Here is a 21,012-nt window from a genome sequence, read left to right as displayed (position 1 = left end):
ACCTCTAATTTAGAAATATCTTTTTTAGAATACAAATCCATATAAAACTGAGACATTATATGTAACATTTTTTGAGGATCAACTTCTAAAGAACTATCTATATTTGACCGTAGTCCAGTAAAAGTCAAAGAAGTTTTACTTACTTTATCTTTTGCCCATTCCCCTTTCTGAATAGAACCTTTAAATTGATACAATCTATTTTCAATACGATACAACTGATTTTGAAATGCTCTCATCTGTTCCTTACACTGTTGCCTTAACTCAGTATCAAAGGGTTCACCCTTGTTCATTTTATCAGAAATCTGTAGAAGATGAACTATTGCCTTATGGTAAGCTCCAACTGTTTTCTCATAAACACAACTAGAAGAAGTGCTGCATCTTTTAGCAACCATTCTCTTCCAAACTTTCCCATGCCGCTAAATAACTCTTCAGTAGATTCCAAAAAGTCCAACCTTTCCCACGCCCCTAAACTCTTCAGTAGAGTCCAAAAAGAGAAATTTGTTGTTGCAATTCCAGCATAATCCTATCTTTAAACTCTGCAAACTGTAAAACCTTAGGAATTAAGTGTCACGATGATTTATCCATCGGAGCCACATCATTATGATTACACATGAAAGCAACTATCGTGTGCTTTGACCATGTAGTAAACCACAGCCTACACCTATAAACTTCAAAGGATTTTGATGCCCCAAACAACTAACAGTTCAAGTGAGATAATATGTATACTTTGCTCCAAATACTGCCTTAGATCTAAATAACTAATAATCAAAATCGTCAAACACACATAAAGCTTTATTCTCAATCCTAAAGTTTTACCAAAAACGGTTGAAAGTCACTTCATCAACCGTCAGAGGTGAACATGGAGAAAAATTGGTCAACCACCCAATAAAGTTCTCCTATCTTCTGGCTGGGCCTAATTATTAACAGCACCTACAATCAGCAGGCGACATCTAGTACTACACACATCTTTCAACTTCACCCAGAGAGCTTTCTTTTGAGCCAAGTTAATATAAGCATCAGTCACACAAATCCTAAAAGAATGAATGAACCTTTTATTCTTAGTTGCACCAGACGCCCCTTAAACAGTAAAATCAGTGTAGGTTAACCTGCCATAAGGAACTTCTAAAACACTTTCAGTTTTAAAGTCAGGTCTATTTTTAAATAATAAGGCTACTCTAGCATTGCGACTTTCGCTTTAAAACCAAAAGGAAGGGCCAAAGGTTCATTGCTGCTGTGTAAAAAGCAGTGACTTTCATCATCAAAGTGAATCTCCTGGAGAACATAAATATGATAATTTAAACTGCCTAAGCAATGTAAAATCTTCTATTTGTATCCCTTATTCCATTTACACTGAGGGAAATAAGTATTTGATCCCCTGCTGATTTTGTCCGTTTGCCCTCTGACACAGAAATGACCAGGCTATAATTGGAATGGTAGGTTTATTGTAGCTGTGAGAGACAGAACAACAACAAACAAACCCTCAAAAGCCCAGTGCCCAAAAGTCAGCGATGGATTTGCATTGTAGTGAGGGAAATAAGTATTCGATCCCCTATCAACCAGCAAGATTTCAGGCTCCCAGGTGTCTTTTCACTATATGCAGGTAATGAGCTGAGATGAGGAACACCCTCTGTAAGGGAGTGCTCCTAATCCCAGCTTGTTACAGTACCTGTATAAAAGACACCTGTCCATAGAAGCAAGCAATCACTCAGCTTCCAAACTCACCACCATGCCCAAGACCAAAGAGCTGTTGAAGGATGTCAGGGACAAGGTTGTAGACCTGCACAAGGCTGGACTGGGCTACAAGACTATCGCCAAGCAGCTTGGTGAGAAGGTGACTACAGTTGGCACGATAACTCGCAAATGGAAGAAACACAAAATAACTGTCAATCTCCCTCGGTCTGGGGCTCCATGCAAGATCTCACCTTGCAATGATCATGAGAACGGTGACAAAGCAGCCCAGAACTACACGGGGGGAACTTGTCAATGATCTCAGGGCAGCTGGAACCATAGTCACCAAGAAAACAATTGGTAACACACTACGCCGTGAAGGACTGAAATCTTGCAGTGCCCGCAAGGTCCCCCTGCTCAAGGCAGCACATGTACAGGCCTGTCTGCAGTTTGCCAATGCACATCTGAATGATCCAGAGGAGAACTGGGTGAAAGTGTTGTGGTCAGATGAGACCAAAATCGAGCTCTTTGGCATCAACTCAACTCGCCGTGTGTAGTGGAGGAGGAATGCTGCCTATGAGCCCAAGAACACCATCCCCACCGTCAAACATGGAGGTGGACACATTATGCTTTGGGGGTGTTTTTCTGCTAAGGGGACAGGACACCTTCACTGCATTGAAGGGACGATGGATGGGACCATGTACCGTCAGATCTTAGGTGAGCACCTCCTTCCCTCAGCCAGGGCATTGAGAATGGGTCGTGGATGGGTATTCTAGCATGACAATGATCCAAAACACACAGCCAAGGCAACAAAGGAGTGGCTCAAGAAGAAGCACATGAAGGTCCTGGAGTGGCCCAGCCAGTCTCCAGACCTTAATCCCATAGAAAATCTGTGGAGGGAGCTGAAGGTTCGGGTTGCTAAACATCAGCCTTGAAACCTTTCTGACTTGGAGAGGATCTGCAAAGAGGAGTGGGACAACATCCCTCCTGGGTTGTGTGCAAACCTGGTGGCCAACTACAAGAAACGTCTGACCTCTGTGATTGCCAACAAGGGTTTTGCCACCAAGTACTAAGACATCTTTTGTGAAGGGATCAAATACTTATTTCCCTCACTACAATGCAAATCCATCGCTGACTTTTGGGCACTGGGCTTTTGAGGGTTTGTTTGTTGTTATTCTGTCTCTCACAGCTACAATAAACCTACCATTCCAATTATAGCCTGGTCATTTCTGTGTCAGAGGGCAAACGGACAAAATCAGCAGGGGATCAAATACTTATTTCCCTCACTGTATATTCCAGATCACAAGATTAAAGGAATTTAAGAATATAACCCATAATGATAAAATATATATAACATTGAAATTATTCTAATAACAATGAGTCAAAAGCATACAGTAAAATAAAACAAATGAGAACAAAATAGATTAGGACAAAACAAACATTTACACTTACAAACTTGACATTAAATATTACTATAGCAACAATAAAGCTCCACCCAATGTTGCGAGCTCACTTGACGGAAGACGCTGGCCAGAGATATGATACAATAGCCAGTAGCTCAGGATTCAGTCTTTTATTGCTAGAGAGGCAAGTTTAACAGTCTCACCAGGGATACAGAAGTGAGGAGCCCAGATTCCAAGGTCAAAATCTCTCCGACAGAGGTGCAGGCCGATTTGATGTGTTGTTTTCAGCAGTTGTTCAAGCCACAGGCTGCCTGATTTATAGTCAGTGGCCACCTGCACGTAATCAACACTCCACCCCCACCAGCTGCCATAGATTCAATCTGGCTCCTGCTGCCTCCTCACGAGCCGATTACTCCTCATTCCCTCACCTGTTGCTGACATTTTTCTTGTCTGCATCCTTGAGGAGATAGTGGCCTGCTGGTCCCTTCTGCGCCAAACATTCACCCTGGCCTGTCTCAATTATCTCCCCATTCACATCACCGGCCTGCTCCTCCTCAGGTGCTTCCCCACCTTCTAGTAAGTTGCCTGCCCCCCACTCCTCTCCAGTGTTCTCAAGTGGGGGCATGACACCCAACAGAATACACTAGAAGTCAAAATAGAATGCAAAGAGCTATTAAGGTCCTTCATCCAGGAGCCCTGGATTCCTTAGCGGCGTTTTTAAATAAATATGAAGATTTCCATGCACGAGCATGTTTTATTTTTATGAATCTTTACTTTCAGCATAATACTGAAGAATTGTAACCATTCAAACAGGTTAAAAAAAATCAGAAAGGACACAGCACTTAAATACAGAAAGTAGAGATTGTTTCTAGAAGGTAGTTCTTAATACTTGATTCTAGAACATTTATAATACCTGTGAACTGATATTTTAAAAATGATGCAAAACCAATATACAGTCAAATATAATACCTGTAGCAGTGGGGGCCCCTGATCCACTGGGTAGACCCCTGCCTGTTTACAGGGTGACAGAAGGATTGACTCCCACTAAAGGGACTGGTCCTCCAGGCTGGTAGTGCTTGCTGCCAATACCTACTCTCCTTTAGGGCAGGGTCCTTATTCTTCTTCTCTTTGGATATCCTGGGTTGGGTAGAGTAGACCACCCACCCACCATCCAACTGGAATCAATAAAGAACCCTCGCGGGACAGGCACAATTGGTGACCACTAGGATCCATGGCACATTAACATGGTGCTCAGGAACCTCCCTCCCCTTTCCCACAGGGCATTCCAAACTGGTCTTATATAGAAGAAAGAGGGTTTTTTTTTAATTCTCTGAAGCACTTGATTGTGGAGAAAATATAAGGATTGGCAATAGGAAAAACAAATCAGTTTTTAGGATTCACAGGCTCAGAAAAAAAAAACACCAAACGCATGGTCTAACTGAGAACTTTCCTTGCCACTGACTTTTCTCAGATGGCAGTTCTTCCTCAGAGGTTTTCTTTTTCTGCAGCTTTTCCTTCAGCTTTGTCGGTCCAGGCCTCCCATTGAGGACCTGGGGGAGAGAGTGTGACCCCAGCCCTTTCTGGCTGCTCTCTCTTCAGCTTTCAACAGGCTGAACTACCAAAAAGAAAGTAGCTCTAAAACAGACAAGAGAGCCAGTGTGGTGTAGTGGTTAGAGTGCTGGACTAGGACCGGGGAGACCCGAGTTCAAATCCCCATTCAGCCATGAAACTAGCTGGGTGACTCTGGGCCAGTTGCTTCTCTCTCAGCCTAACCTACTTCACAGGGTTGTTGTGAAAGAGAAACTCAAGTAGGTAGCACACCGCTCTGGGCTCCTTGGAGGAACAGCGGGATATAAATGTAAAAATAAAATAAAACTGAGCTATAGACTCCTCCTCCAAAAAGAGAGGGAAGAACCCCTTTTGAATGTAATTGATCTCAGGCTGGGTCTGGCTACCAATCACAGAGTTCACGGGGATTTCCAGGCAATTAACCCCTAGCTAGCAACTACAATAAAAATTTAAGATTTTGTAGCAATTTTCTATCTCCCACACATCTGTTGAATGCTCAGCTGAAACTCTTCAAACTTTGAGAACAACCTCAGCATTTCACCTAATTTGAATCCATTGTCTGTCCATTAAAAAACCCAAAAACCTTGGTCTGACAAAATGCAATCAAGTTTAGTTTTATGGTGCTTACAGCTTGATTGCTTCATCTGAGAATATCAAGGAGTTTCTCTGGTGATCTTTCCCCACCCTTCACTTGTCTTTTAACGAAATTCTGCAATGGCTTACACAGAACTGTACCATTTAAAAGATCTGTATCACCTAAAGGAAAGGATATGGCTGAGGTGAGTTTCCCCCAAATGCACCGGAATTTAGATATGAACAGATGATGATGATGATGATAATGATGATGATGATGAAGAATTCGATTTCTATACTGCCCTTCCAAAAATGGCTCAGGGCAGTTTACAAAGAGAAACAACAAATAAGAAACAACAAAGAGAAATAACAAACAAATAAGATGGCTCCCTGTCCCCCAAAGGGCTCACACTCTAAAAAGAAACATAAGACACACCAGCAACAGTCACTGGAAGTACTGTGCGGAAGGTGGATAGGGCCAAAAATACTGCTATTATCCTGCAATGCATATGTAACATTGCATCACTAAAATGCAAAGATAAACTCAAAAGGCGGCATTGGAAATGTGAACGGCACCTTGCTAATGGTACAGGGACTGTGATGTCAAAACACAGGTAGTATGGAACCACACTTAGCACATACGTTGTAGCTTGTAATCTGGAAAGTGCCCATATGAGGGGAATCTTGGGCCATATTAATATTCCTGTGAAACCAGGAATATTACGCTACCATCAGTGGTGGCTTAAGACTTCTAAAGAACAGCAACAAAGAATACAGTGAGGCCAAATCAATCACAAGAGGTATCTCCCCTGCATGCACTCCTAGATGGGATGCAAGTTCCTTGCGCCTGCCTAAATCATTTCAACCAAATGGGTGTGCCCTGTGTGAACTCTTTGATGGTTACTGAGGTTTATCTTCTTGATGAAGCTCTTTCCACACTCCTGACATTTAAAAGGATTCTCACCTGTGTGGATTTTGTGATGCCTAGAAAGGGCTGAGCTGCATTTAAAGCTCTTTCCACACTCTAGGCATTCATATGGTTTCTCCCCTGTGTGGATTCTTTGATGGATACTAAGGTATGCACTACGTCCAAAGCTCTTCCCACAATCCAGGCATTTAAATGGTTTCTCCCCTGTATGGATTCTTTGATGGATACTAAGGTGTTCACTATGAACAAAGTTCTTTCCACACTCCAGGCAATTATACTGCTTCTCCCCTTTGTGAAATCTCTTATGAGTACTAAGGTTTGAGCTGTGACTAAAGCTCTTTCCACAGTCTAAGCATTTAAATGGTTTCTCTCCTGTATGGATTCTTTGATGGGAAGTAAGATGGCTGTTCTGTATGAAGCTCTTTCCACACACCAGGCACTTAAATGGTTTCTCTCCTGTGTGGATTCTTTGATGGGAAGTAAGTCGTGTTTTCAGGATGAAGCTCTTTCCACACTCCAGGCATTTGAATGGTTTCTCCCCTGTGTGGATTTTTTGATGGATACTACGGTATGCACTACATCGAAAGCTCTTTCCACAATCCAGGCATTTGAATGGTTTCTCTCCTGTATGGATTCTTTGATGGATACTAAGGTGTTCACTATAACCAAAGCTCTTTCCACACTCCAGGCATTTATACAACTTCTCCCCATTGTGAAATCTCTTATGGGTACTAAAGTTTGAGCTATGACTGAAGCTTTTTCCACACTCCAGGCATTTAAATGGTTTCTCCCCTGTGTGCATTCTTTGATGGGAAATAAGATGGGTGTTCTGGTTGAAGCTCTTTCCACACTTCAGACATTTAAATGGTTTCTCTGCTATATGGATTCTTTGATGCATAGTAAGGTCTCCACTACGACCAAAACTCCTTCCACACTCCAGGCATTCATATGGTCTCTCTCCTGTGTGGATTCTTTGATGGATAGTAAACTGTTCACTCCGACTAAAGCTCTTTCCACACTCTGAGCACTGATATGGTTTCTCTGTGTGGATTCTTTGATGAGCTGTTAAGTTTGATTTCCGACTAAAACTCTTTCCACACTCCAAACATTTGCACAGTATATCGATTCTCTTATATGACTTAAGGCTTAGACGACTACTGAAGGTCTCTGCCTGTCCATGGCAATTTACCTTTCCTTTCTTTTTTTCTTGTACTCTAGAGATGAGTTGGAAATCCTCTCTCTGACAAGCATCAGATTCATCCCTTAAAATCTCCATTGGGTTTCTGTCCTGCATCTCTGATTCATCCCCATTCCAAGCAGCATTCCCCGCTGTCTGGCTACTTTGATGGGAGATCAGCTGTGAGCTCCGACTAAAGCTCTTCCCATGCTCTGAGTATGGATTTGGCTTCTCCTCCACTTGGGTTCTGCAGTAGGTACCTAGGCTCGATATACAACTGAATGGTTTCACACACACAGGCGGTGTTTTCATTCCCTTTCCATCACCATGCTTTTGTTGGGCTGGAATTTCTAGGCAATCTGCTTGGATCCATTCCTGCCTCCTTGGTTCCTCTTGATCCCCGTAGATCTCTTCTTCCATTTCATGACTGGTCTTTCCCAAAAGCAACTCTTGCTTTCCCACAGAATTTTCCATATTGCTCCCATCACCTGCTTGGATAAAGGGAGAACCCTGATGATTAGTATAACTGAGAAATTATCCAACCGTGGGGTCCCTTGCCCCCCCCCCCCCGCCTTACTGTCTGCTCTTTGATTTGGTCATGGAATTGAAGGCACTTTGCTAAGCCTAATGGATAAGTATCCTCATCTGGACAGTTGAAAAGAGGTTTCCTTCTCATTTCTCAGCCTTCTTTTGGCAATGGAGTACATCATACCTTGGACAGTCTAATGGGGATAGCCCTCGAAGTATTCCACTCTTCTTTTTTTTTAAACCAATAACTTCTAGAGGAGCATCAAGAACTTTCATCTGGGGTGTGGCCAGCTGGGAAGGAGTAGAACCAGAATGGGGCAGGAAGTAGAGGGAAGAGAGCTGGTGTTGCAGAGGCAAGCATGAATTGTCCCCTCTGCTAAGCAGGTCCTGCCCTGGTTAGCATTTGAATGGGAGACTACATGTGTGAGCACTGTAAGATATTCCCCTTAGGGGATGGGGCCATAGCTCAGTGGAAGAGCGCCTGCCTGCTTGCATGCAGAAGATTCCAGGTTCCTTCCCTGGCATCTCCAGATAGGGCTGAGAGAGACTCCTGCCGGCAGCCTTGCAGAAGCCGCTGCCAGTTTTTGTGGACAATTCTGAGCTAAATGGACCGACTCAGTAGAAAGCAGCTTCCTTTTAGAAAAGGAAGAAATAGAAAGTGGCTGCCTGCCTACATACCAGGGGGAAGAGAAAGATCTAGTCTGAAAGTCAAAAGGGAAGGCAGAAGGAGAGGAACAGGGCAGGGCTTGGTTTGAAGGAGAAGCCATGCGGACAGGATCTGTGCCAGCGAGGTGCCTCCAGAAACCAGAGGAAAGCTGCCAGCTGGCCCAGAACCACAACACCATTTGTACTGCTGTATTTGACCCCGAGGCAGGGATTCCCAAGGGTTGTTGACTACAACTCTCATCATCTTAAGCTGCAATGGCCTTTGGCTGGGGATTATGGGAGTTGTAGTCAATAACACCCTGTCACAGGGACAGGGCTGCCCTTTGGGTGGGGTGAGTAGGGAGACTGGGAGTGAGCGAATGAGTGGAGGGCGAGGGAGGAAGAGGTGTTCTGCTTTTGGGGGGCATGATGTTGTTATGGAATTGAGCGTTAAAAATCTCTTGTTGAGAACAACAACAGTAAACATGATGATGATTATATGCAGAATTTCTCCTAAAAATGCAATAAACAACAACACAGAACCCTTTCCTTGAATGTATTCTGGTGTAGGAAGTAGTGCATTCAGCTAATTTAAGTAGCAGGAATATTTTAATCATTTTCATTACTCCCCCCGAGGAGTCATTAAACATGAGTTCAAGTACCTTTTTTCTTCTTTCATTCAGAAAAAAAGGACTGTCCATGTGCAGTAATAGTTGGTATGGAAAGTTAGGAAATGCTACTTTAACTTTACATTAAAACAGTATTTTTTAACCATGCTTTGAAGGGCAATTTGGATTAAGCAATATGTACAATGCCCTGGGTTCCTTGGAGGAAGAACAGGATACAAATTTAGTAGTATAAACTCTGCCCAGCCATTCCAAAGTTCTTATAACAAGTGGGACTCCCCACCACCAGCAAATGAAGTGCCATCCCCAGCTCCTTACAACAAATATTTATATACTGCTTTTCAACAAAAGTTTCCAAAGCGGTTTACATAGAGAAACAATAAATAAATAAGATGGCTCCCTGTCCCCAAAGGGCTCACAATCTAAAAAGAAATATAAGACAGACACCAGCAACAGGCACTGGAAGTACTGTGCTGGGAGTGGATAGGGCCAGTTACTCTCCCCCTGCTAAATAAAGAGAATCACCACATTAAAAAGGTGCTTCTTTGCCCAGTCATCAGGGGTCTAAGTGATATGCTTACTAAATGATACGCTTACTACATTTATATCCTGTTCTTCCTCCAAGGAGCCCAGAGCAGTGTACATGAATTGTTTTCCTCACAACAACCCTGTTAGGTAGGTTAACATGCAGGGAGAGTTGTTTAGATTCCACTCAGGTTGAATCAGGAAGGCTGAACTCTGAATGCACGTGTGCCCACCAGTGTTCCCTCTAACAGGGATTTCCAGAAGTTGTTGACTACAACTCCCAGAATCCCCAAGCAAAGGCTACTGCCGCTGGGGATGCTGGGAGTTGTAGTCAACAATATCTGGCAATCCCTGTTAGAGGGAACACTAGCAGCCACACTACCTCCCTTGGTACTGCCGCCCTGAGCAAAATCATCCTGCACATACGTGAAAAAAAATTAGAGGGAACACTCCAGGGAGAGTGGTTTGCTTGCTTCTAAGCTTAGCTATGGCCAGTGTGCCTCTGATTATTATCAGCAGCTTGTAAGCAGGGAGGGTGGTGGATGGGGGTGAGGGAGGGGGAGGTTGTTTGCTTGCTTCTTGCTCTTTCTTTGCTTGCTTCTGCAGCCGAAAGTTAGCCATGGCCAGCTTGAAAATGAATGAGGCAGGACAATTAATTTGGTGGTAGTGGTGAGTCCTACTTGCTATTGAAAAGTTAAGGAGGCCCCCCAGTCCCACACCCCACTAGAGACAGCCCTGCACAGGGAACACTGAATGTTACACTAATCAAATTAATGTAAGCTGTGGCAGCAGGCATGCTGTAAACCAGGTGTGTGTGGCAGGGAAGGAGAGAAAGTTGCAAAAACGGAGCTTTCGAAGCTCATAAATTAGGGTCCTCCTCTTTAAGAATATAGCAACTTATTGGACTTATCTCAGAAGATGTTCTCTGAATATTCGCATACCTCAAAATATGCTTACCAGAAGATTAATATGGCTGCAGGAACATTCTATAGTTTGATTAACAATCAGCAAAAATACAACCAGAATATTCAGAAATGCATGACCAAATAACTGAGGATGAAGCCTGAATACTTGCTGTCTTCTTGCTTCAGGAGTGGTTGCTACAGAGGTCCAATGAAGTAATTTGTTGGGCTTTGGCCCAGCTCTGAAAGATTCAGCCTGAACTGACCATAGTCTGGTTTAGATTGGATCCACCTTTGATTCAACCCCTTGGGAACTGCAGTATTTTCAGGGGCAGCTGTAATGGCAAGAGTCCCTGAAATGACTATGGTTCCCAAGCTACCCTGCACTTTTGCCAGGACTGCAGGGAGAGTAAAAAAACACACACCTGTTGAAAGTCATTTAAGAAGTCATATGTCAATTGAAGCTGCTGATCCAGAAATCAAACTAGAGTACAAACTGTCCTATCTCCTGTGGGTGTCCTATCACCTGTGGGTAAGTAGGTCCAGGAGTTCAAGTAGCAAAAGGGTCCAAGTAGAAGCAACCATTTTGAATGAAGCCAAGAGAAGCAAACCCTGAAGAACTGAATAAGATCAGGGGCAGCTCCAAAGTGCGCATCTTCCCCCAGATCGAATCAGTTAATGCTTTGCATAGTCTTAAGAATTTCGTGGTTTGAGAATATAAATGGTCCCTGTTTACAGACAGCTCTAAAGTTACAGTGGTTTAAAAATCAAGTTGCTTCTTGGTTCCTCTTTCCCACTTCACAGCCAAAGATCCAGAAAAACAAAGAAACATTTGTTTGGAGATAGAATCTGGATCACAGCCTCAAAATAAGACTGGGATGGAGGAGTGTCCTGTGTTGTGTTCTTAACCCAAGAACCAGCAACAGTTTTTAGCATCTATCAGTAAAACGGTCCTTACCCAGAGAGGCAACCATCCTATAATTCTCCAGCATGACCTCCCTATACAGATCTCTTTGGCCAGGATCCAGAAGAGCCCACTCGTCCTCCATGAAATACACAGAGACCTCCTCAAAGGACACTGGACCCTGAAAAAAGGAGACACAAAAACATCACCTTTTTCTTGACTCATCAATAATTTCCTCTATAAACTTGTTTTTGCTCAGAAGCTGAAAGGAGGCCGGAAGGTGGGGTAACTGCCTATTTACCTGAAGGACCCAAAGTTTCAGGGGAGGCAAGCATTTATCTGGAAGAAAACAGACAAGCAAACAAGCACTTTCCCAGCTGAGTGTGCTGCTCCTATTCACAGCAGATCTAGTAAACTGGGTGGAAGGGACAGGTCTTGAGCACTTTTGATCTAGATGCACCCCACCATTTCTTTTTAAAAAACAAAACCCCTCTGCAAGGACAATGAAGCAGGCTGGCAGACAGATTGAGTGTTGTTGGTGGAAAACTAAAAAGAAATGTGACTGACACAGGCTAGAGTCCATATTAGGGCCTATTCTATGGCAATGATCGCGGCAAAGAAATCCTACTTTCCCCCCACTGTCTGCTCAGTGTATGAATTTCAGAAGAGAACACTTCTCATCAAAATGAGGAGTATGGTTAAAAGAAAGCTGAAAGGAAAAATCAGGAGAGTCACTTCGCTCCAGAATGCATGGAGTTTACTCAAAAACACAATACTAAAAACCCAGTTAGATTGTATACCCAAGAGGAGGAAAGGTACCACTAAGTCCAGGAGGATGCCAGCATGGCTAACAGGTAATATCAAGGAAGCTATAAAAGGGAAGAAGACTCCCTTCCGAAATTGGAAGGCCTGTCCAAATGAAGAGAACAGAAAGGAACACAAACTCTGGCTAAAGAAATGCAAGGTGACAATAAGGGAGACAAAAAGAGAGTCTGAGGAACATTTAGCTAAAAGCATCAGTGGGAATAACGAAAACTTCTTTAAATACATCCAAAGCAGGAAACATGTCAGGGAGGCAGTTGGACTGTTAGACAATGAGGGAATGAAAGGGATTATTAAGGAGGATATGTAAATTGCACAGAGACTTGTGTTTTGGGTGGTATACAGATATGTTAAAATAAATAAAAATGCAATCAGATGCTGATTAGAGACAAGCAATGACCTCAATGAATGACCTATTCCCTACCTGAGGAGGACACACAGTCGCTTCTCTGGCTCCAGTACAAACAGGGGTCCATTTAGAATCAGGCACTAAGGCCACTCTGCCACCTGCGAGGGAGAGAAAGCACATGGGGAGTCTTTTAGCCTTCATATACAAACACATTGTATAAATCACACCTATATTCCTGTTTACTTCTAGGCACTGGTTCTGTACTAGAAATTTCTGTTCTATTCACCAGATATTCCTTCCAGAGCCAGATTATCAAGGTGGCAGAAGGAGCAGGTGCAGTGGGCAGCAGCTCATATTTCACGGGCCTCCTCCCTTGCCTGCCCACTTCCTGCTTCTACCTGGCTGGAGGAGGGCAGAGGCTGGCTGGGCTAGCTGTGGTCGCCTGCTGTGAGCCATAAATAACAATTAGGGACCTGGCTGGTAACCCCGGGGAAACAATATGCCATGCTTCCTTCTGGCTGACTCCAGGCTCAAGTGTGGGGCCTTGGGCTTCATGGTGATCGGGATTCCTGTTTTCTGCTGAGGACTCTCAGCCTTCCTTAAATGATTCTTTGTGTTGGCCTACCTGGCCAACATGAAGGTAATCAGAAGTGGATGGGCAGAAGGGTGGTGGGTAGAGAGAATCAGGGAGATTGTTGGAGACTGCTTTGGGTGTTGCACTTGTGCTCATGAGGATGATGGAAAGAGGAAAAACTAGACAACTCACTTCCTGCTTATCTTGAACTCATGTGTGTAAATGGGGATGGATTATGATCTATTTAAGAGAACGCCTCCTTCATTATGAGGTATTTGAGAGAATGTCTCCTTCATTATGAGCCTCACCGTCCATTGTGGATGCCTGTGGAGGTCCGTCTCCAGTTGCCGCCAGTTCATCTGGAGGACAGACGGAGACGGGCCTTCTCGGTTGCTTCCCCGGGACCATGGAATGCACTCCCTATTGAGATACGATCCTCCCCATCTCTGACAATTTTTAAAAAAATATTTTAAAACCCATCTTTTTACTCAGGCTTTTTCAGCTTCTGGATAATTTATAGGTTTTAATTTTGTGACTGGTTTTTTTAGATTGTTAGTTTATATATGTGTGCTTAACTGTTTTATATCATTGTGAACTGCCCAGAGACACGAATTTGAGGCGATATACAAGTGTGATTGATAAACAAACTATAGGTGGACCTCCTTAATCACGGGGGTTATGTTCCCACAAATTACCACGGGTAACAAATGCTTAGACAAATGCTGGGTTTCTCTCTGCAGATTGCTCAACATGGCAGACAGCATGCTTAGCAGGACTGGTGTGCATTCATGCACTTTTATAGGGGAAGAAGGTGGAGAAATACTGGGCAGTGAATTTCAGTGGGGTTCACCTATCATTGTTCCTTGTTTGCACCAGAGCATTGACAGAACCGCAGGCAGAACATTAAAGCTCTCCAAGACTTCTTGGAATACTATTGGACTCAATAGCATTCTTGGGTGGACCATTCTAATAGGTCCTTCAGCCCTGTGAAGGAGGGTTGTGGAGCGGGTCCAACCTTAACCAGATGGTGGTTCATTCCACAATGTGGAAATCACAGGAGTCCCCACCCACGGAACAACATTCTGATCAGAGCAGAAAACCAGATCGATCGTGCGACCAGCAATGTGCATTGGTCCTGAAACCACCTGGGATAGGCCCATAGTTGTCACGGTTGCTATGAACTCCTGAGCTGATCCTGATGAACTGGACTCAAAGTGAACGTTGAAGTCCCCACAACTATCAGTCTGGGAGACCCGCACCAACTCCACACCAAGTCAGTCAGCTCAGTTAGGGACTCTGTTGGGCAGTGGGGTGAATGGTACACAGAAAGAAGCCCCAGACCATCCTTGGTCTCCAGAGGCAGGTACATACACTCAACTGTGGCTAGACAGTAAACCCATCCTCACAACTAAAACCAGGGTAGAAGGTGCAAACAGCCAGGCTCCAAGCTCCATGTGTGCCCCAGAGAAACGGCTGCGTGTCAGCAAAAATCAAGGTAGGAGAAGGGAGAAGTGATTGTCTGCTAGACAAGATGTGGGCAGGACAGTGATGAGCAACCCACCTTATGGACCCAGCACTGGACTGAGGGTGGAGTCAGTCCATGACTGCAGCTAGGACACTTGCACTTCCCCCTCGTCGCTTATGTCAATTTTTGCTGACATGGCCATTTCGGGGGAGCCTGGCTGGATGATCCTCCTACCCTGACTTGGTCCTGAGAACTAGGCCTCTGTATTGCTTCAGTTTGCAAAACTTGTTTGCAAACTTGTTTGCAAAGACTGTCCATTGCTACAAGATTATCTTGACAAAAGTAACTTAAGGGGGGTGCACAAGGGCAAATCAGGATTTTGTTAAGTTTTCAAGGAATTGGGAGTTTATTTATAAAGCATTGAAATAAAAAAAGCTTGTGGACAATGTTTATCTATGTGCTTTGTTTGCACTTTTGCAACTATTGCGTTGGGGTTTGTTTCTTATTTTGATCTTGTAAAATTCTCTCCATTTGTCTTTTGGATGTTGAGAATTTAAAAACCTGGTATTGCAGTTCCTGGTGAAATAAGTTTCTCCTATCATACTGGGGCACAATTCAAGGTACAGGTTTGAAGTTTATTTATTTTTTAAAAAATAATGTATACCAAATTATAGCTGTAAAGACTTTGGTATATGATGATGGCTTTAGAAATGAGGTTCCATGTACTTGAACTTTGCCTTTGCACTATCCGACTTTCAGTGAGATATTGGGCTGGGGAGGGATGCATCCAGGCATTTGACAATTAACAGGTGCAGTTTCCTTAATCACTTCCTAGATATGTTCCTGATTAATTTCTGCCTGATGCATCTCTGATCCTAGCGAAGTGGGTACATGGAGCCTCATTTCTAAAGCTATCATCATATACCAGGCTGTACAAAGTCTTTACAGCTTATATTTATATTAATTAATTAATTTATTTTATATACCGCCTGACTTCAAAGGCTCTAGGCAGTTCACACAAATAAATGCAACAAAAACAAAACTGAACAGTTATTAAAACAAGAATTTAGTGCATTCCACAGGTCAGGAATGACTGCAGAGAACGCCCTCTCCCGAGTGGCTGCCAGATGAGCTGGTGGCATCCAGAGACGGACCTCTCTCGATGAGCTACATGGCACGGAAGTTAAGACAGGCACCTTAACGTGCAATTTCCATTCTTTTCAAGGCATGAGTGAAAAAGTAAACAGAATAACTCATTTTAAACCAAAGATTTTGGATTACTGTATATTTACAAAGTCACAAGAAAAAAGGGATCTCATATCTTCAGACAAAAATGAAAAAACAAAACATTCCTTGAATCATGGACAACAGCATGTAATAGTGGATCCAATTTGTTAATTACAGGAATAATAAGGTTAACACAGAGAACTCACTTATTTATAAATGTGTCTAGCACATCATTATCTTTAATATATAAATATTAAAGCCAACTTGGTTGGAGGGAGGGAATCTATTTTTAAAATGTGATAAGAGAACGGAGAAGAGTGTCCTGTCTCCAATTCCCCCAAGCCCCAAGAGTAGCATACAAGCAGCCCCCAATTTCAGGGATATCTAGAAGGGAGAGACCAAGCTGCACTCTGTGCCTTCCATCCTTACCCAGCAAGGGGGCCCCTCTCTTGTGTTCCTCTGTGATGCTCTTGCACAGCAGCCTCTGCATGGGGCTTGATGGGGCCATCTCTGCCCATTCTGCCTCCTGCTTCTGAAAGGGGAGCAAAGAAGGGAGAGCTAGTCTTGCGGCAGTGAGCAGGAATTGTCCCCTTCACTAAGCAGGGTCTACCCTGGCTGGCATTTGAACGGGTGACTACTCCCTGTGACCACTGTCTGCTGATAAGGTATTAGGGGGCGAGGCTGCAGCTCAGTGGCAGAGCAGCTGCTTGCATGCAGAAGGTCCCAGGTTCACTCCCCAGCAGCATCTCCGTGTAGGGCTGGGAGGGACTCCTGCCAGAAATGACTTGGAGAGTGGCTGACAATACTGAGCAGGATGGACCAGTGGCCTGGCCTGGTATAAGGCAGCTTCCTCTGATCCCTCCCAGGCAGGGAAGGGAAGGCAGATAGGGGGGCAGCAGTGCAGGCCAAGGGCAAGGACAGCCTGCCTCAGTCTCCATGCACTCCAGCTACCTCCTCAACTCAAGGCCTGCGATTGCCTGACGGCCAGGTCTACAGTGGGATCCGAGGACTGGACTATTAGCACAGGCTCAAGGCAGGATCTCTCCCAATACCAGTTGGAGGGGAGCAAAAAAAGGAGAGGGGCATGCCTTCATCTCCTGCCTGGGGGCTTCCCAGAAGCGTCTGAGGACCACTGTGGGAAACAGGATGCTGGACTAGACAGGCCTCGGCCAGATCCAGTAGGACTCTTATCTATCTCTCATATACCACCCAAAATGTGTATCTAGGCGGTGTTAACAATTTAACACAAAAATATAAAAACAAACACACACAGACATTTGGAACCCCTGGCCTGCATCCCTTCTTCGGATGATTTCCAGAAAAAACTGGGCAACCAGTGGAGATGCTTAGGATACCATCCCTCACATGTGCTTAGCCCTGGGAACTACCTGGACGAAAGTTAAGGTGGCTAGGTCAGGGCCTTCTCAGCAATAGCACTGAGGGGATGGATCTCCAGACCCAGGGAGGTTCCTTCTTCTCCATCTCTCTTGGTTTTCAGGCAGAGGCAGCTTCATTTCAGGGGCTTTGGGAGGTAACACACTTTAAACCAGACTGATGAGGACTGTAGGTCTTATTGATTTGCACTAATTGTACAGCTGTTTTGATATATTTGTTAGCTACTGGGATATACATTTTTAAAATCATCATCAACAAGATACGGTGTAATTTTTAAAAAAGGAGCTTGGAGCAACCTTTTCTGGAATGACACCCCAAAATTGGCCTATTAAGTAGAATTTCTAGGACTGTATGGTTTAAATTTTCAGACCATTGGAGTTACCAGAATTAGAAAGATGCTCTCACCTGCCACTGTGCCTGCCTCTTGTCCTCTGCCCGGCTCAGGAGGAAACCTTCTGCCAAGGCCACCGCCTGGGAGCTGCTCTCCGCTCCACATTCCCTGACCCAGCTCACCATCTCCGGGGGCAGGACAGACAAGAACTGCTCCAAGATCACCAGGTCCAGCATCTGAGCTTTTGTGTGTCTTTCTGGCTTCAGCCACTGACAGCAAAGGCTGTGGAGTCGGCTGCAAACTTCTCTGGGCCTTTCAGCCTCCTGGTAGCAGAACTGCCTGAAGCGCTGGCGCTGTGCTTCAGTGCTGGCAGTATCCTCTCCTGGAATCTTGTGCTGGGGTTTGTCCCAAAATTCCCCACTGCTTCCAACCTCACAGCCTCTAACTACTTTAGGGGCTATGCAGCATTCTTCTTCCATCTTTGCTCTGCTGTGCAGGAAAGGCAGCGTCCAGGAATACCCAAAGCTCTCCTTGCTCTCCAGCCAGATTTCTCTCTTAATTCAAGAGCCCTCCTGGCAGGTGAGCTGATTTACTCCAACCTCCTTCTTTTCCTGCAGTATTAAATCATGTAATGCAGCTGGTTGGAATATTCTGCATATGTGGGTGATTCTAGCTAGTGGCCAAAATTTCTCCCTGTAAGAAAATCAGACATATTTCAAGATTTGGGTGTGGGAGAGCAAGCACTGGCCAAATCTCCTCAAAGCACTCTGGCCACTGGGCTGTCACCCCCTCTGTCTCCCTGCCCACCCTTGAGCTCCCCTGTCACTATTGCTGGGCCTGCTAGAAATTCTGGGTTCAAAGTTTCAAAGGAGAGTGGCTCACTCTTGACAAACAACTGAGACTGCCCACATGCGTAGGATACAGAGATCCCCATTCTCCCCATTTCAAACAGAGCTCTCCCTCCTCACTTTCCTACCTGGCACCCTCCGCTGCACCATAGATGGTCCTTCCCACATCCCGGATGAAGGGAAAACACCCTGGCTAAAGCCACCTTATGGTGTAGCAGGGAAGTAACTTGCTTAGGGAGCAAGAGGTTGCTGGTTCTAATCCCCACCGGTACGTTTCCGAGATATTGGGCAGCAGAGATATAGGAAGATGCTGAAAGGCATAATCTCATACTGCACGGGAGATGGCAATGGTGAACCCCTCCCGTATTCTACCAAAGAAAACCACAGGACTCTGTGGGCGCCAGGAGTGGACACCGATTGGACTCAACTTTACCTTCAGCTTCTCCCAAGGACCAGGGGCTGCCCAGGAAGGGGTGTGTGTCCCAATGCACAGTCCCTGCTTCGGGCGAACTCAGCCCTCTCGGATCTCTCGCTTTATTAACCCTTGGAGAACTGACTCTGCTGCGGAAGGAAACGAAGCCCCCCCCCCGGCAGACCCGCCCCCTGCCTTTGCATCTGGGGACTGTCTTGCTCTAGTCCAACATGATCTGCCATTTGCCTGCAGGCTCAGCTCCCTCCGCAGCTCTGCAAAAGCTGCAGCTCAGCCGGGGCAGAGGGGGGAGGAGCAGCAGCAGCCGCCGCCCAGGCCCTGCCCAGGCAGAGCAGGGGAATGAGCCGACTCGCTTGCTTTGCTCCCAATCTGGAGCCCCCTCTGCGGACACTCTCTGACCCCGCTTCCTTCCCTGCTACACCCCACACACGTACTTTGCATTCACGGCTTGAGCTTGTTTCTAATCTGCGGCTGCGAGACTTCGGGGAGGAGGGCCGGATGCTCAGCCCCTCCCCCTCCCCGGGCCCCTCTAGGAGTCTTCAGGCGCTCCCTTTAACCCCTCGCCCGCCTCATCCCTCTGAGATCGCAGCCTGGACCACGGCAAGAGATACTTAAAGCATCCGCGCTCTGGCCCGGCCCCCGGTCCACTCTGCTGATAACTAAACCCAGTCATGACCCTGCTCCCGCGAATAATTAGGCTTTTAAAAAAGTCTCTATGATACCCCGCCTGCAATCCTCTGCATGTCTGTTTGGAGCCTCCGGATTGGAAAGTCCACCCATTGTGGTGGATGGAGATGACTCAAAGGTGAACAGCGGCAGGGAACGACACACAGAAATAAAGAAGACTGAACTCCAGGAGGCCGAGATTGTGGTCCTCCAGCAATTTTTATCCTGCAATCTGTACCCACGCAACTGAGAGGCAGTGTGGTGTAGTGGTTAGAGGGTTGGTCTGGGAGTGGGCCGACCTGGGTTCAGATTCTTCCCTGCTCGGGCATGGAAGTTCCAGGGGTGACTTCAGTTCAGCCTAACCTAGCTAGCTCACAGGATGGATGTGAAGATAAAAATGGGGAGGAAGAATCACGTACTGAAAGAAAGGCTATAAGAACCGTATATGTGTATGTCGGGACTGTCTCTGGACAGGAGCCCCCCACCCCACTTCGCAGACGCCTCTCTAGGAAAGGAGCCTCCCTTCTTTTAACCCTTCGCGTGAATCTCTCCAGGAAGCAAAGCGAGGAGAGGAGAGGAAGGGCGTGCAAAGGCAGAGAAGAAGCCGCAACGCAGGCGGTTCGATCCGAGGGCGCCGCCTCTTGAAGAACCAAGGAGCGGCGGCTCTCTTGGGGGCAGACCAGGAGCCAGAGGGGGTCTGTATCCGGAGCCAGGGTTGCTGCTGGCCCCTGGAGGGGGCGGGTGCGCAGGGACGGAGCGCAGGTACTTCTCGGCTTCTCTGGCTATTGGAGTGGGCAGGGCCCTGAGAGCTGTCAAGGAAAGCGCGCCTGCACTTGTGATCTGAATCCGCAACTGCATCACTGCTTCCCCCTGACTAATGCCGCTGTCCCCACCCCCAGCTTTGCTGTCTCTTTTCTCAAGCACCAAGCGAAAGAGATCTATCACTTCCTGCTGGCTTTTGCCAACGGGCCGGCTTCTACATTTCTTGGGAGTTTGGGGGTGGGTGGGTGGGTTGGATTGGGAAAGCGGCTTCCCCCCCTTCATTGGGAAAGCTAGGGGGGTGGGGCTGGGGAAAGAAAAATCGTGCAAGAAAAATCTTAAGGCATGAAAGCGAGGAAGGAGGGAAACGGAGGGGAGGGGTCGCCTGGAGAGGCCAGTGGGGCGCGTGGCATCTGTCTTTGTTGCATGCAGAAGGCCCCAGATTCAATCCCTGACATCTCCCACCCAGAGAATCCCAGACCCTTGAACGCACGTGCACCCCCCCAAATGTGTTCCATACAGGGGTTCAAAATGTGGTTTCCCACATGCTGTTGGACTACAATTTTCATGGACCCCTGCCGAAACTCATTAGGGGATCATGAGAGCTGTAGTTTAATAAATAAATATGAAATCTCTTATCTGGTTGAATAAATGAATATGGAATCGCATCTAGGGCTGTGAGTGGAGCTGTTTGAGTG

The 21,012-nt window shown here is 45.7% G+C and overlaps 1 protein-coding gene and 1 pseudogene across 2 annotated transcripts; both read right to left on the bottom strand.

Moving 5' to 3' along the window:
* The window catches only part of LOC128347025 (zinc finger protein 208-like), a 50,578-nt pseudogene extending 43,411 nt beyond the window's left edge, over positions 1 to 7,167 (bottom strand).
* Positions 7,168 to 12,328: 5,161 nt separating this feature from the next.
* LOC128347024 (zinc finger and SCAN domain-containing protein 31-like) lies at positions 12,329 to 19,378 on the bottom strand. 2 transcript variants are annotated; one of them, XM_053301024.1, is made up of 4 exons: positions 19,324 to 19,378; positions 17,686 to 18,304; positions 16,315 to 16,417; positions 12,329 to 12,777 (listed from the first exon to the last, which is right to left on the bottom strand). In XM_053301024.1, exons 2-4 carry the CDS (start codon positions 18,088 to 18,090, stop codon positions 12,653 to 12,655), a joined length of 633 nt encoding a protein of 210 aa, XP_053156999.1. In that variant the 5' UTR covers positions 18,091 to 18,304; positions 19,324 to 19,378; the 3' UTR covers positions 12,329 to 12,652. The 2 variants fall into 2 exon arrangements, with proteins under 2 accessions (XP_053156999.1, XP_053156998.1); XM_053301023.1 differs by lacking the exon at positions 12,329 to 12,777 and having other exon boundaries at positions 15,975 to 16,417.
* Positions 19,379 to 21,012: the final 1,634 nt, after the last annotated feature.

Source organism: Hemicordylus capensis, chromosome 2 (assembly GCF_027244095.1).
Source record: "Hemicordylus capensis ecotype Gifberg chromosome 2, rHemCap1.1.pri, whole genome shotgun sequence".
In the NCBI taxonomy this organism is placed as follows: domain Eukaryota; kingdom Metazoa; phylum Chordata; class Lepidosauria; order Squamata; family Cordylidae; genus Hemicordylus; species Hemicordylus capensis.
Note: the sequence above shows the minus strand (reverse complement) of the source record. Positions and strands in the feature narration are given on the sequence as shown.